The sequence below is a fragment of the Aspergillus japonicus genome, assembly GCF_003184785.1.
Source record: "Aspergillus japonicus CBS 114.51 unplaced genomic scaffold BO86scaffold_27, whole genome shotgun sequence".
Taxonomy (NCBI): Eukaryota; Fungi; Ascomycota; class Eurotiomycetes; order Eurotiales; family Aspergillaceae; genus Aspergillus; species Aspergillus japonicus.
Window position 1 is genome coordinate 226,866 of NW_020291664.1, and position 11,811 is coordinate 238,676.

General features: G+C 51.7%; 5 protein-coding genes and 1 non-coding gene across 6 annotated transcripts; 2 read left to right on the forward strand and 4 right to left on the reverse strand.

Moving 5' to 3' along the window:
- Positions 1–139: 139 nt before the first annotated feature.
- On the reverse strand, positions 140–1,607 carry BO86DRAFT_100937 (SDR family oxidoreductase). The gene is made up of 3 exons (XM_025665849.1): positions 1,071–1,607; positions 622–1,015; positions 140–531 (listed from the first exon to the last, which is right to left on the reverse strand). The coding sequence occupies exons 1-3, from the start codon at positions 1,402–1,404 to the stop codon at positions 267–269; spliced, it is 993 nt and encodes a 330-aa protein (XP_025527266.1). The 5' UTR covers positions 1,405–1,607; the 3' UTR covers positions 140–266.
- A 567-nt stretch (positions 1,608–2,174) lies between these two features.
- BO86DRAFT_t145 lies at positions 2,175–2,256 on the forward strand. Its single transcript has one exon. It is a non-coding gene; the product is annotated as a tRNA-Ser (tRNA).
- A 44-nt stretch (positions 2,257–2,300) lies between these two features.
- BO86DRAFT_456564 (zinc-binding alcohol dehydrogenase family protein) lies at positions 2,301–3,807 on the reverse strand (the record flags this gene model as incomplete). Its single annotated transcript, XM_025677171.1, has 5 exons — positions 2,301–2,603; positions 2,708–3,075; positions 3,161–3,376; positions 3,472–3,606; positions 3,684–3,807. The coding sequence occupies 5 exons, from the start codon at positions 3,805–3,807 to the stop codon at positions 2,421–2,423; spliced, it is 1,026 nt and encodes a 341-aa protein (XP_025527267.1). The 3' UTR covers positions 2,301–2,420.
- A 1,133-nt stretch (positions 3,808–4,940) lies between these two features.
- Positions 4,941–5,615, reverse strand: BO86DRAFT_400068 (uncharacterized protein; the record flags this gene model as incomplete). The annotated part of the gene is made up of 1 exon (XM_025673682.1): positions 4,941–5,615. One exon carries the CDS (start codon positions 5,613–5,615, stop codon positions 4,941–4,943), a length of 675 nt encoding a protein of 224 aa, XP_025527268.1.
- Positions 5,616–6,800: 1,185 nt separating this feature from the next.
- Positions 6,801–7,606, reverse strand: BO86DRAFT_100983 (uncharacterized protein). The gene has a single exon (XM_025665850.1). It carries the CDS (start codon positions 7,375–7,377, stop codon positions 6,928–6,930), a length of 450 nt encoding a protein of 149 aa, XP_025527269.1. The 5' UTR covers positions 7,378–7,606; the 3' UTR covers positions 6,801–6,927.
- A 2,059-nt stretch (positions 7,607–9,665) lies between these two features.
- Positions 9,666–10,828, forward strand: BO86DRAFT_410209 (uncharacterized protein; the record flags this gene model as incomplete). Its single annotated transcript, XM_025674482.1, has 1 exon — positions 9,666–10,828. The coding sequence occupies exon 1, from the start codon at positions 9,815–9,817 to the stop codon at positions 10,826–10,828; it is 1,014 nt and encodes a 337-aa protein (XP_025527270.1). The 5' UTR covers positions 9,666–9,814.
- Positions 10,829–11,811: the final 983 nt, after the last annotated feature.

Genomic DNA, 11,811 nt, shown 5'->3' on the forward strand with positions numbered 1-11,811 from the left:
AGAGAGGAAATAGAGGCTTGGTCGAGGCAGTGGAGAAGAAATACTCTCTGCCTCACAGCTTAAAACAGACTCACAATTACCATGGCGAGCAAGTCATCACATGTAGTCCCCAGCAACATCTCTCTTCGCGGAGGACAATCAATCGATTCAGCCATGAAATCTGGGTCACAACAGATCCTCCTCGAAGCCGACCTCAATCTCTTGACCACCCCTCGAACTGAACCCCTCATGCCCTCTCAACCCAGCAATTGACCAGCAATTTGTTCTCACTTCTGCGCTTCCCGAAGTCGTCGAATATCCTTGGAAGAGAGTCCCCGGACATGCTCCTGCAACCATGTCGGAAATGCCCGCACCATACTGGCAACCGAGTAGGCTTCGGGGAGAATGACCTGCCCGCTCTTGCCCGACACCACCTGGCGCGTAATTGCCGTAGCCACGCGCTCCACCGTCATGACCGGCTGCTTGAACAGATCGCCAGCGTCGGTCAGTTGCTGAATCATGGGTGTCCGGACCCAATACGGATGAATGACACTAAACCCGGATTGTCATTAACCATGCGAGGTAGAGTTGCGACAAGCAAAAGGAGACATCAAACGAGCAAAGCAAAACCAACCCGCATACCTCGTCTTCACCCCAGGCCGCTTATACCAGTGTCGAATCTCCTGGCCCAGGCCTTCGTGGAACGCCAGCGCACTGGCCTTGGAACAGCAGTAGTCCACCATCTCGCCGAGCGCGACGAAGCTGGCCATGCTCGCCACCGTGACCACATGCCCGTGGTTGCGCTCCAGCATAGCCGGCAGGAACTCGCGCACCGTCAGGAAGTGCGCCAGCGTGTTGACCTCGAAGGTCTGGCGGATCTTGCTCTCGGGCTCGTCGAGGATGGTCCCGTCGTGGCCCACGCCGGCGTTGTTGACGAGCACCGTCGGGTGGCCGTGGTCGGCGCGCACCTGCTCGGCGGTGGCGTGGAGCGCGTCGGTGGACGTGATGTCCGTCTTGTAGAAATGAGCAGATTTGGCTGCAGAAGAATATTAGCTGGAGGGCAGACTTGATGAGGCCTAGGGGCTGAATACGCAGAATATAGGTAGGTGCTTGGATGTCGAGGATGATACACTTCACGCCCCGCTCGGCTAGCTGGAGGACGACCTGCTGGCCGATGCCACTGCTGCCACCGGTGATGAGGACCAGCTCACGATCCGGATTCCATCTGTTGGCGGAGCAGTTCCCCAGTGACCACGATGTGAGGGCGCGGTTTAGATACCGCAGGACAACAATAGCGAGCAAAGAGTTCAGGGCTAGCGGGATGACCGGATGACGGTCAAGGGCAGTCCGTACAAGCTCAGGCAGCTGAGCCCAAAACGAAAGAGACCAGGATTGGGCGAGAGAGATCGACTGTTGGAAATTCATGGTAACGACGCAGGCTGTAGTGCTCCATGATGGACGAAATCACATCCAGCGGCTACGCGCGCCCATTAAAAGAGACATCACCACCAGTTCACATGCCTTCGCAGTCGCTCAAACAGGCAACCATTGCGATTCTGGAGATCTCCACCCTCGGCTGTTTGGGCTGGGTTTCCGGGGACGAGAAAGTGGTACGGACGACGATCCTAAGTCAAAATTCTATCCGAGCTTGAGTCTTCAGGCCATAGGCTAGAACTAAGCTATCCATGAACTTGGAGTGACATGCAAGGCCAGGCCTCACCAATAGATGCAGCATCTTTTATTGAGCTGATAGGTGTGTGAAGAGATGTTGCACGACACTACTATGAGATGGCTAACGAGAACAACCAGTGAAGATAGCTCAGGTCGAAAAGTCAGAACCACTTGTTGAAACGGAGAGCAACTCCGTAGAAGAGTTTCACCAACTCAAGAGAAGGGCTCGAATTTGGTCCTCCTCCACGTTGCTTACAATAGGACTGTTTGCTTGCTTTTTGGGTCGTCGAGTGGCCTGCCGAGGCCCAATTCAGGCCTCGTCACATGACACTGCTCATTTTCGCGTCAAGCCACGCTCGATAGCTTCCGTAAGCCCGTAAGTTAAATTGATCACCGTTGCGGGGTAGGCACGCACTCGCCAACTGAGCGCCGGCTAAAGTCAAATTAAACATCGGAAGTTAGTTCAATAGATGTCAGTATGACGCAGGTACATAAGATGCGTAATGGTGCAATCTATCACATAAGACAGTATGGCCGAGCGGTCTAAGGCGATAGACTAGAAATCTATTCTCTTCGGAGGCGTCGGTTCAAATCCGACTGCTGTCGTTTTTTGCTTTTTCCGCATCGGCCTCACGTCTCAATCTCCTCTTGCCCGCTAGGCCTTTCTTTGACCTTAGAGCTTAGAGCTTAGAGCCTCGAGCATCGAGCATATTCTCCTATCTACAACTCCCGTCCACAACTATTCTCTACAACCCTAGATCCACGTGCCATCAAATCCGATAGACGATCTTATACCCCGAGATCTTCCCATCCCGATACTCCTGGAACCCATCCGGCACAGCCTCCAGTCCTCCCAGCACCTTGGGCCGACTCGGCTTGATCTTCCCCGACGCCAGTAGATCTGGCACAAGGTCGAAGAACTCACTGGCCAGCTCATGGTCCTCCTGGGATGCCTACCCTCCCCAATGCGACAAAGTATCAGTCTATCGATCCACAAACAACTGCCCCCTCAAACCCATTCTCCCCCGCCGCAACCACATAGAACAAGCAGACTCACCGGCCACGTATACGGCCCATAGGAATGGTCCTTCAGGAACGCCGTAAACACCAGCACACTCGTCACCTGGACCCCCGGCGCGACGTTCTCACTGTAAGTCTTGCCCGGCCGCACTGTGCAGACATTGCCGCCGGCCTGGACCGCCCGCGAGGCGATCACGGACGAGGTTTCGTTGCCGATCGTGTCGAAGACGTACTGCAGGGAGGGCGCGACCGCGCGGATCTTGTCGACGACGTCCGCGGCCCGGTAATCGAAGACGTGCGAGGCGCCGGACGCGCGGACCAGATCGGCGTGGCGCGGGCTGCACGTGGCCACTACTTCGAGGCCGTACAGGGAGGCGAGCTGGATGGTGTAGAGACCGACGCTCGCTACCCATGGTCGTCCGTCCACTCGTCAGTAAGCATAAGGCTCTCTGTCAAGAGTTGCTAGCCTCGAAAGTGGGCGTTCACGCACAGCTACCACCCCAGACCAGCACACTCCTCCCCTGGCACCGATCGCGATCAATATCCAGACACCCCTTGGCGAATAGAGCCAGCCATGCCGTCGCGGCGGCCAAGGGCAAGGTGCTCGCTTCCTCGCGGGAGATCACCTCCCCCGGCGGCAGCTTGAAGGCGATGCGTTCGTCGGCCAACGTGTAGTGACTGTACCCGCCGAGACCGGGGATTTCGCCTGTGTTTTTTTTTGCGATTCACCCCAAATCAGCCTCTCTCGCCAGGTCTTTTGGGTCTTCGAAATGAGAGGGTTGGATGGAGAAGTTGACTTACCACCCCAGATCAAAGCTGCCACAACATCACCCTTGGCAAATCGGGTCACGGCACTGCCCAGCTCGACGACCTCGCCGACGAAATCGCAGCCGAGCACGGCTCCATCCCCGAAGGCTTTTCCATCGAGGGCTTGGACTGGTTTGGGGTTCAGTCGAGATGCCTCTAGGGTGAAGGTATGATAGATACGAAGGTGGGGGAGGGAGGTTGCTCACTGTCGGTCGGGTTCTGAGCAACGTGAGACAAACGGACGAGGACTTGGTGCGGGGCTGGCGAGGGGATGGCAATCGACTCTTGTCGGAGCTCGGATCCATGCACCACCAGCGCTAGGTTCGACATCTTGGATTGGCGATGCTCGGGATGAGGTGAGCTTTTCACGATGATGGCAAGGCTAGGGCTTGTTGCTATCTGGGTTAATCGGGTGTAGACCTGGAGAATGGGCGACGATGGAGCATTCTACCATACTTATACGTCGAACGGGTGCCCGTGCTGTTCGATTCTATCAACCCAGGTACAGTAACTATATGGTGAACATGATAAGCTACCCTCGTATTACCCCTCTCCGTGGCGTACATACATGTGTCATCAACAGCTTCGGAGAAGGCAGTGCAACGATGATCGGTGCAAGACGATAAAAGGGCCCACGGACCAGAGGCAATTTTGGGGCGGAGTTTGAGATATGATGAGATATAACTACTGCCCAGTATAACTATATGATTGCCAACGCCTCATCCTAAACCCCGCACATCAACATTCTTGACCCATCTCTACGTTAGATTGCCGATCGCGATTGCGATTGCAAATACATAGTTAAAGGTTTTGTGCCATGCGAGCTGATTCAGTCCCCGCTGCACTCATGTTACTCGGTAGCTTGATGTGAGCCGGGGCCGGGGGGATCATTGGCTCACCTCTACGCAGAGACTAGGGGCCGGGAGTCCGTCCTGAGCATGGCAGAACGGCCCTGGACAGAAGGCAGTAGGGCTGTAAAACCATACATTGTAACTCCAGCACAAGAATCGTCTTGCCTGGTGATAACTGAGCCTGTTTGAAAGTGACCTCCTGGGTTTTGTACATCCTCCTGCATGCCATGCTCAGTCCACCGACCCGAAAGCGACATTTTATTGTTGTATCAATCTCCCAATACGCTTGATACCTCACAAGTTGACGATATTCGAATCGATAATATCCGAAAGAGGTTACCGAGAAACAACATGACCCGGAAATTATTAGGCCAAGGGTGAGATAAGAAAGAAAGCAAGAGACAAATAAAAAAAAGAAACCGAAAAAAAAAAAGTCTCCCGAGATGATAAAGCCTGCTTGAATAGCAGCATGAAAGCAAGAACAATTAAATGGCCATCACGAGTATCAGCTATCTCAAAGCTCCGGCAGCAAAGACCAGAAAGAAGTCCAACAAAGAGCCTCAACCTGGAAGGGGGACAGGGGAAGAGGCCTAACTCCCATGCCTTTTCCCATCAATCAATATCCTTGCCCTCAAAACATTTCTTAATTGCATCTCGCGTGAGCAGTTGCTCCTCGACCTTCGATTCGAACCGCTGGCGCCTCATCTCAGCCACCTCGGCCGCGGAGAGATCCCCGGGGAGGGTCAGATGCCATTTGGCCATCTCGCAAACGATGGCCCCTTTCCCGAATGGGAACAGATGTTCCAGCAGCTGGCTGAGGGTGAAGCTCTCGCCAAGTTCCTCTCGAAGTTGCGACAGTGTCCCAGCCCTGCGACGCATGGGAATGACGTGCCATCCAATTTCATTTTTGATGCTTAATTGTATGGCGTCCGTGCAGAGATCCTTGCGGCGAATCAAGTGCCCAAGCCGCCGCCGGTTTCCTGACTCATACAGCTTAAGTCCGAACCTTGTTCGTGGATCTCCACCGTGTAAGAGAAGCAGGCCGAAGACGGGGAGGAGTCTCTGGAGTTCATCAATCCGTTTGGCGTGGAGCAGCGCGTAAATAAAAAACGAAGACCCGTGCGACATCTGGTATATTGGGCGCTGAGGCATATTTGTCTCCTCATTTAGGGGTAGGCCGTATACAAAATACAGCTTGACATGCTCAATCAATCCTACAGCGGCTTCTGGATTTTCGGTCCCAGTGATCATCAGGTTCACCAGAACGATAAAAGGAAGATGCTCCATGGTTGAGTGGACCCAGTCTTCGGTTTCCGGCCCTCCGTAAGGGGGAGGGGGAACACCGTTGCACGCAGCCAGTACCCGAGTACATAATGAAAGCCCATTGCAGACCCTTCCAATACGTTCCAATCGTCCAGAAGCGGGGTAAAGAAAGAATTCAAGTCGAGAGTCTGTGGTGCTTGGAAACATGTGTTGATAGACGTCAACAAAGGAGGTCAGGAATCTGTAAAACCTTGTCTTTTCTTGCACCATTTCCCAGCGCTGCACAAAGACTTCCATAAGCCTCACAGTCTCTTGTATATAATAGGGTAATCCTGGGCCCAAGGATAATGGTCTGTCTAAGGCTACCACTACACTCATCGCATTCTGCGGGTCGGAATTGTTGATGTCGTGTCCTGTACATCTTAGCTCCGCCAAAAGTGCCTGGCATAAACAATGTAGCGCCTCAAAAGCTGGATTGAGTGTTTTCAACTTCTGACTGGGCTCAGAATGCGCAAAGTATCCATATAACGATCGATGAGCCATGACTACGACATCGTCGTCCGGCGTTTCGCCCGAAAAAGGACGTACTTCGATTAATCCCTGACAGTCGTGGATCAACGCGTTGACAGCCGCTTTTCTCTCGGCAACCTTATCCTTATTTTCATCTGGGAGGTCGCAATTTGCAAAATCCGGGTTCATGAGATAGTCCGGCAGAAAGGACAAGCGCAACAAGGGCCATGGTTTTGGAGAGCATGCGGCCATCTGAATCAGCGCAAGTGGTTCAACACGCCCCTTCGCGACGACATCAGAAACTACTTTATTGAAAAGTCCGTGTAAGTCCCTGGGGAGTGCCGCAACCTGTCTGTTGATATCTTGCAGACTATAGCCATACTCAATGTTGCGGAGAACTTCATCAACGACGAGCTTCGACCACAAGAAAATACCCTCAGACTCGCGGGCAATGCGCTCTTCGAACCTGCTCCTCTGATCGACGGTTGCCTTCTGAATGTAGATATCTTTCATTCCTAGTGTATCCCTCACAAAGCTTAAGATTCCGTGCTGATTGTGATTCTGGAGAGTGATCCGGGGGTAAGCTTAGAAAGCCCGCCCAACATCGCTGTGTTCACGACTTGAAACACAAATCTTGAGGTCCTGTGGCCTCAAAGAAGCCCAGTCCTCGAGTTCTTTGGTCAATTGTTGACGGTCCGTGCCGCCGTCACACTCATCTAGCGCATCGATAATAATGGCGATTCTGTGATTGTCGTATATGTCGTCGCGTTCCATTAGTCGTCTGAAGGCATAGTCGAAGTCAAAAAGATCTTCGTCACGAGCGGGTTTAAAAAGCAAGAGTTCTAGCTCGGGTGACTGAGTGAGGATCGAGTAAAGAATCGCCCGAATGAAACCAAGACGACGTACGGCTTCCTTCTTTCCAAAAGAAAAATGTTCCGCGTATAAGTTTCTTCCCTGCGGGATTGCCTGCGGGATCCCCTGCGGGGTTCCCTTCGCACCAAGCCCTCAGATGAGTTTGGGTCTCTGGGTGCTCACAGATGAATTTCATCAGAGTGGACTTGCCAGAGCCTAGCTTTCTGGAGATATGAGAGATTCTAGTCCCAGTCTCTAACCAATCGATAAACCTCTTTCTTTCGTGTAACAGGGGCTCTTGTTGCCCCGGCTGACAAATTGAGCTACTCCCAGGGTCTGAACCGATGTCAGTAGAACCTGTGCCCAAGAGCCAGCTGAGGGTTCCTCTATGTGCCTCATTCAACGAATTGTACCTCTCCTTCATTTCTTGGAACCGCAAATTTTGAAGAATGGAACTGGACCGGATGAGGGAGGCAGTCTGCTCCAACCTCCCTAGAGTTTCCGAAATTTGGTTCCGAAGAGGATCGTTGTCCGATAAGAGAGTTGACGTCTCGCGCAGAGACCTGATCTGTTCCGTCAAACCCTCGAATGACAATTTCGTATCATGCCCGTTTCGAACGAGCTGTTCAATCTTCCCGTCGAGTCGTGAGTTGTGGTTCCTAATTGCCGAAGCCTCTTAGCAATGGTTCAGGGCTTATAAAGTAGCAATAAAAGCTTGACTAAGCACTCACATGTTCAACACTTCGAGGCACTGGCTCAGAGCATGACGCTGCGCATACATCATATGACCCCTCTTGCCCCGACGGTAAGAGAACAATGGACCTTTGAAAAAGAGGTAAACCCAAGCTTTAGTTGACCATCTGCCGTCGTTAGGTCTTATCTTGTGCAAGATCTCTTCCATCTCTTGCGCCGTGCCGTAGCAGAGGTCGAATACTCCCAATAAGTCGCCGTCTTCCGAGCCGGCCCTCAGATTCTTCCTTTCTTTGTCCAGAGTTTCCTTCAAGACGGCATTCATCTGCCAAAGCTCATCAAGCTCCTTCCTTGTCGGCCAAATTCGGGAACTCTTTACAAGCACTTCCCCTAAACCAACGGCGACTTTGAGACTAAGTGCCACAATCGAAAAAGGATCTACCCTTGTGACTCAGACCTTTGTATGCCGAGTACGACGGGTTTGACTGAGGCTGGTTGGGTTAGAGATAGATGAAGGTTTGGGCTAGATTAGAATAATAGGAAGGAAGATAGGAAGCGATGTAGCTGATCTAGATAAGAAGTGAAGTGATAGCGATGGTGGTATTGATGATGATTCTGCTAATAAGAACTGTGGGAGGAAGAAAAGGAGGGGGAGGGTGACGAGAATGAAAGTGCAAACCAGCCATAGGTAGCCAGCCGTCTCAGCCGGGCTAAGACATTCGTTTGCAATTCAACGCATACGTGAACAACGAATCGTTGACCGCAGGACCATGGGAACAGCGCAAGCGTGCTCGCTCAAGGAGTCACTGCCAGCATCAAGTACTGCAGGGGTCTTCATCGCTCAGGATCTTGGTGAGGAATTCGGACGGGATGCTGCCATGGCTTAGCTGTATAAATCACCGCTCTCGTTGCTGATCATCATGAATGATTCGATTCCGGAAGCGTAGGTCAAGATCATTAGTCTGGAACACCAGACTTCAAGACAGGGACGTCTTGATGTTCGACTGTTAGGGAACTAGATTCCATCCTGCCTGGTAACATATAACACCGTAAGGAATGACTGTGGTAGTGATGGAGGTACTACCTCTATCTTTACCCCCGGCCAAGAAAGGCAACAGAGTTCCCTACCAGAACAAGACTGACTGCCTTCAAATTGACTACATACATACTCGACTCTATGGGAAGCAGTACGTAGTGTCTCATTTGTTCAGCAATCCCCGTTTCCTCATGGGACAAGGTCCAGGCTGAAATGGTGAATGATGGAAAGTAATCTTAAGAACACTTCCCGAAGCCAGAAACGTGCACTAGGTAGTCAATAAGCGCAACAATAGAGTGCAATTCAGAAAGGATGTCAAAGTCGCCTATCTGCGTAAGTGCTGACCAGTTTCGAAATGCCGACTAACTTATTGTACGAGTACAGTACAGTACAGTACACCGAATAATTAATACAATGATGAGCGGGGGGACCATTGGCCCCCCCCTACACAGTCTGTACTGTACTGCACCCAGCATTTTGATGGGGTGCGGCATACAACCCCCCTAAGCGTCTTACTGCATCTTAGTGGTAAGTCCATGATGGAAAATTACACGGGGTACGGCGTACCTTTCACCACTTTCACCTTTATTCTATTGTATGGCACAAATTTGATGCATAAGTGTGCGGACTATAATGCATCATCAGGCAGTCTACTTGCGAGCATGCCTTTATCGACTGGGAACAAAGGATCTGATTATGGCGCACAAAGGACTTGGCGCCGCTCTCCTTACCTACTCCATCTGGGTGTTGAAGGGCTACAAACAAGGGAACCCCACCAACCCCTTATCAAGCTACGAAAATCGCCATCAGCTCGACCGTTGTCAATATACTGCCTACGGCGAGTCATCGTCCATAAATACAGCTGTAGACACCTGGAAGTTCGATATTCTTCAATTCACATCCGACCGAGCACATCTTGTGAGAACTTGAAACGCAAAAGATCGATAGAGGGCTATCTAACAGAGTGAACATAATGTCCTCGCCATCATCACCCTCTCCCCGGGAGAGAAGAATTCTTGAATTTTGGCAGGGGGTTTGTGACGGACTGAAAGCCGGAGCTTGGTACGAGAGCTATGATGGGTTGTTTCCTTTTGGGATCAGGCCTCACCCCGATTGGTCCTTGTTCATAAAGCCAATGCACCACGAGCAAAAGTCGTGCCTACTGGATGACTACAGCCCATCCCTGATGTCCCTGGAGCACCGCCGGGCTCTGGAGCCGACGCGAAAAGCCTTGGCCAGCTGGCTCAAGTACTCGGATAGTGGATTCTTTCACATCTCCGGCAAGCCTCGCTCCGGGAAAACGAAGATGATTGATTATATTGCCTACTCGGAGGTCGCCCGCAAGCACCTAAAGACGTGGTGCAAGACCAAGCGCCTGACGCAGACGAATATTTTCTTCCGGAGGATGGGCGACAGGCGGGAGACATCATGTGAGTCGAACCTGCAAGGAATGCTTCGGGTCATCCTCTGGTCCCTGATTAACGACAAGCAAGAGCTGACCCCGCGCCTTTTTCCACGGCAGTACGATTCCTATCCGCGTGACTTCGATGAAGACCCCTGTGTGATTGATGATGAAGAGGTGCTTCTCGCCTGGGATAGGCTTGCGAAGCTAGACGACATCTACACGGACGACAAGTTTGTGCTATACCTGGATGGTCTGAACCACTTCAAGCAAGGCTTTCCCAGGATGCTGGATCACCTTAAGCAGTGGGTGTTGGCCCGGCCGCTCGACGTCAAGATCTGCATCTCAAGCCGCGGAGAGGTGGAATTTCAGGATAGTCTGAAGTCCTATCCCGGTATCATCATGCATGAGGTGAGCCAGGCGGATATGTTATGGTACATCCGATGGGCACTGTTGCACGATGACGAGGATTACGCAGCCCGATATGTCAGAAATACATCGCCCCTGGAAAGGGAAGAACTGGAACAACATTTCCTGACCAAGGTCAATGGTTCGTTCTTTCTCCTTTGGAGTCTGATAGGGCGTATTAAGCTTACCTTTAAGGATATGACTTCTCGAGATGCGATCAAAGGATTCGTTGATGACTGGATGCAACAGTACGAGCAAGGTACTCTTAACGATCATGTTGACCAACAGCTGCTACGAGAGAGCTACCGAGATGATCCGCCAAAGTTGCCCCAGGTCTGAGGCGACATCTCACTCTCAAGCCCAAGGCTTCGATACCTTTCAGATATCTTAGTTTGAAATCCAATAATTTGATAAAATAAAGAACCACGGTGACTTGCTTCAGGCCCCGGTCACGGGTTCCGGCTGACCAGCCAGTAACTTTGATTGTAAGCACTAGGCCTCCAAAACGGGGAAAAGCTGTAGTAACAACGGAAGCGTTGAGATCCAATGTATGAGATAAGGACATATTTGGTCTTCGAGGTACTAGCTATGATTGACTTCGCCCCTAATTCCTGACTTTAGTGTCTTGTTCGCTACCCAAGGTACGAATTCGAAGAAAAATGACGATGGGCTTCATCGGAAGTAATTAACTTGGACCACTTAGCAGCAAACTCAATCCACGCTGCTCCCTCCCCTGAGAACTGAAAGTGTTCCGAGCATGACTTGCAGACTAGCAACTGATGGGGGTCTAGTGCAAGCCACCGATGGTGGAGTCAAAAGCTTGTGCAGATATCACGAAGGGGTTTTTGCATAGTAAGAGTGATCAAAGGCCGATCAGTTGGAGCGCGAACCCTAAGACCTCGTGGATGGCGACCAGATAGGAAGGTGATAAGCTCATCCATGGGTGGTTCTCTTTCCCGCTTGATGCCTTGGCTCGTAGTTGGGATCGAATCCACGGTTTGCTGATCTCGGTAAAGCTGACTCGCTGCGGCAGTGGTTCCGTGGTACTGGATTGTAGCTAGGAACTCTGGTTGCGATCTTGATAGGGCTGAAGGAGGACGGCTGATGGTCCATGGAGAAGAACTGGAACGCATTGTGGAGAGCCATGTGCTCGTATAGAGCCGTGTTCATTTGGATCATGATTGTTGACTCCACATACCACCTTTCCGACTGTACACATTTACCTGTAAAATACCTATAGCACCCCATTTCGGCGGCATTGGGGGATGTCCGGAGCTCCCATCCCGGCGAAATGATCGACAAGTTAATCTTTCCAGGCCCCA

What these genes read in the sequence shown, in the direction of transcription:
- BO86DRAFT_100937 (XM_025665849.1), bottom strand. Translation starts at nt 1,404, where the DNA reads ATGAATTTCCAACAGTCGATCTCTCTCGCCCAATCCTGGTCTCTTTCG. An exon ending in AGCACCTACCTATATTCTGC is followed by an intron (nt 1,016 to 1,070) that starts GTATTCAGCCCC and finishes ATTCTTCTGCAG; the next exon opens with CCAAATCTGCTCATTTCTAC. An exon ending in CGGCCTGGGGTGAAGACGAG is followed by an intron (nt 532 to 621) that starts GTATGCGGGTTG and finishes ATCCGGGTTTAG; the next exon opens with TGTCATTCATCCGTATTGGG.
- BO86DRAFT_100983 (XM_025665850.1), bottom strand. Translation starts at nt 7,377, where the DNA reads ATGAAGGAGAGGTACAATTCGTTGAATGAGGCACATAGAGGAACCCTC.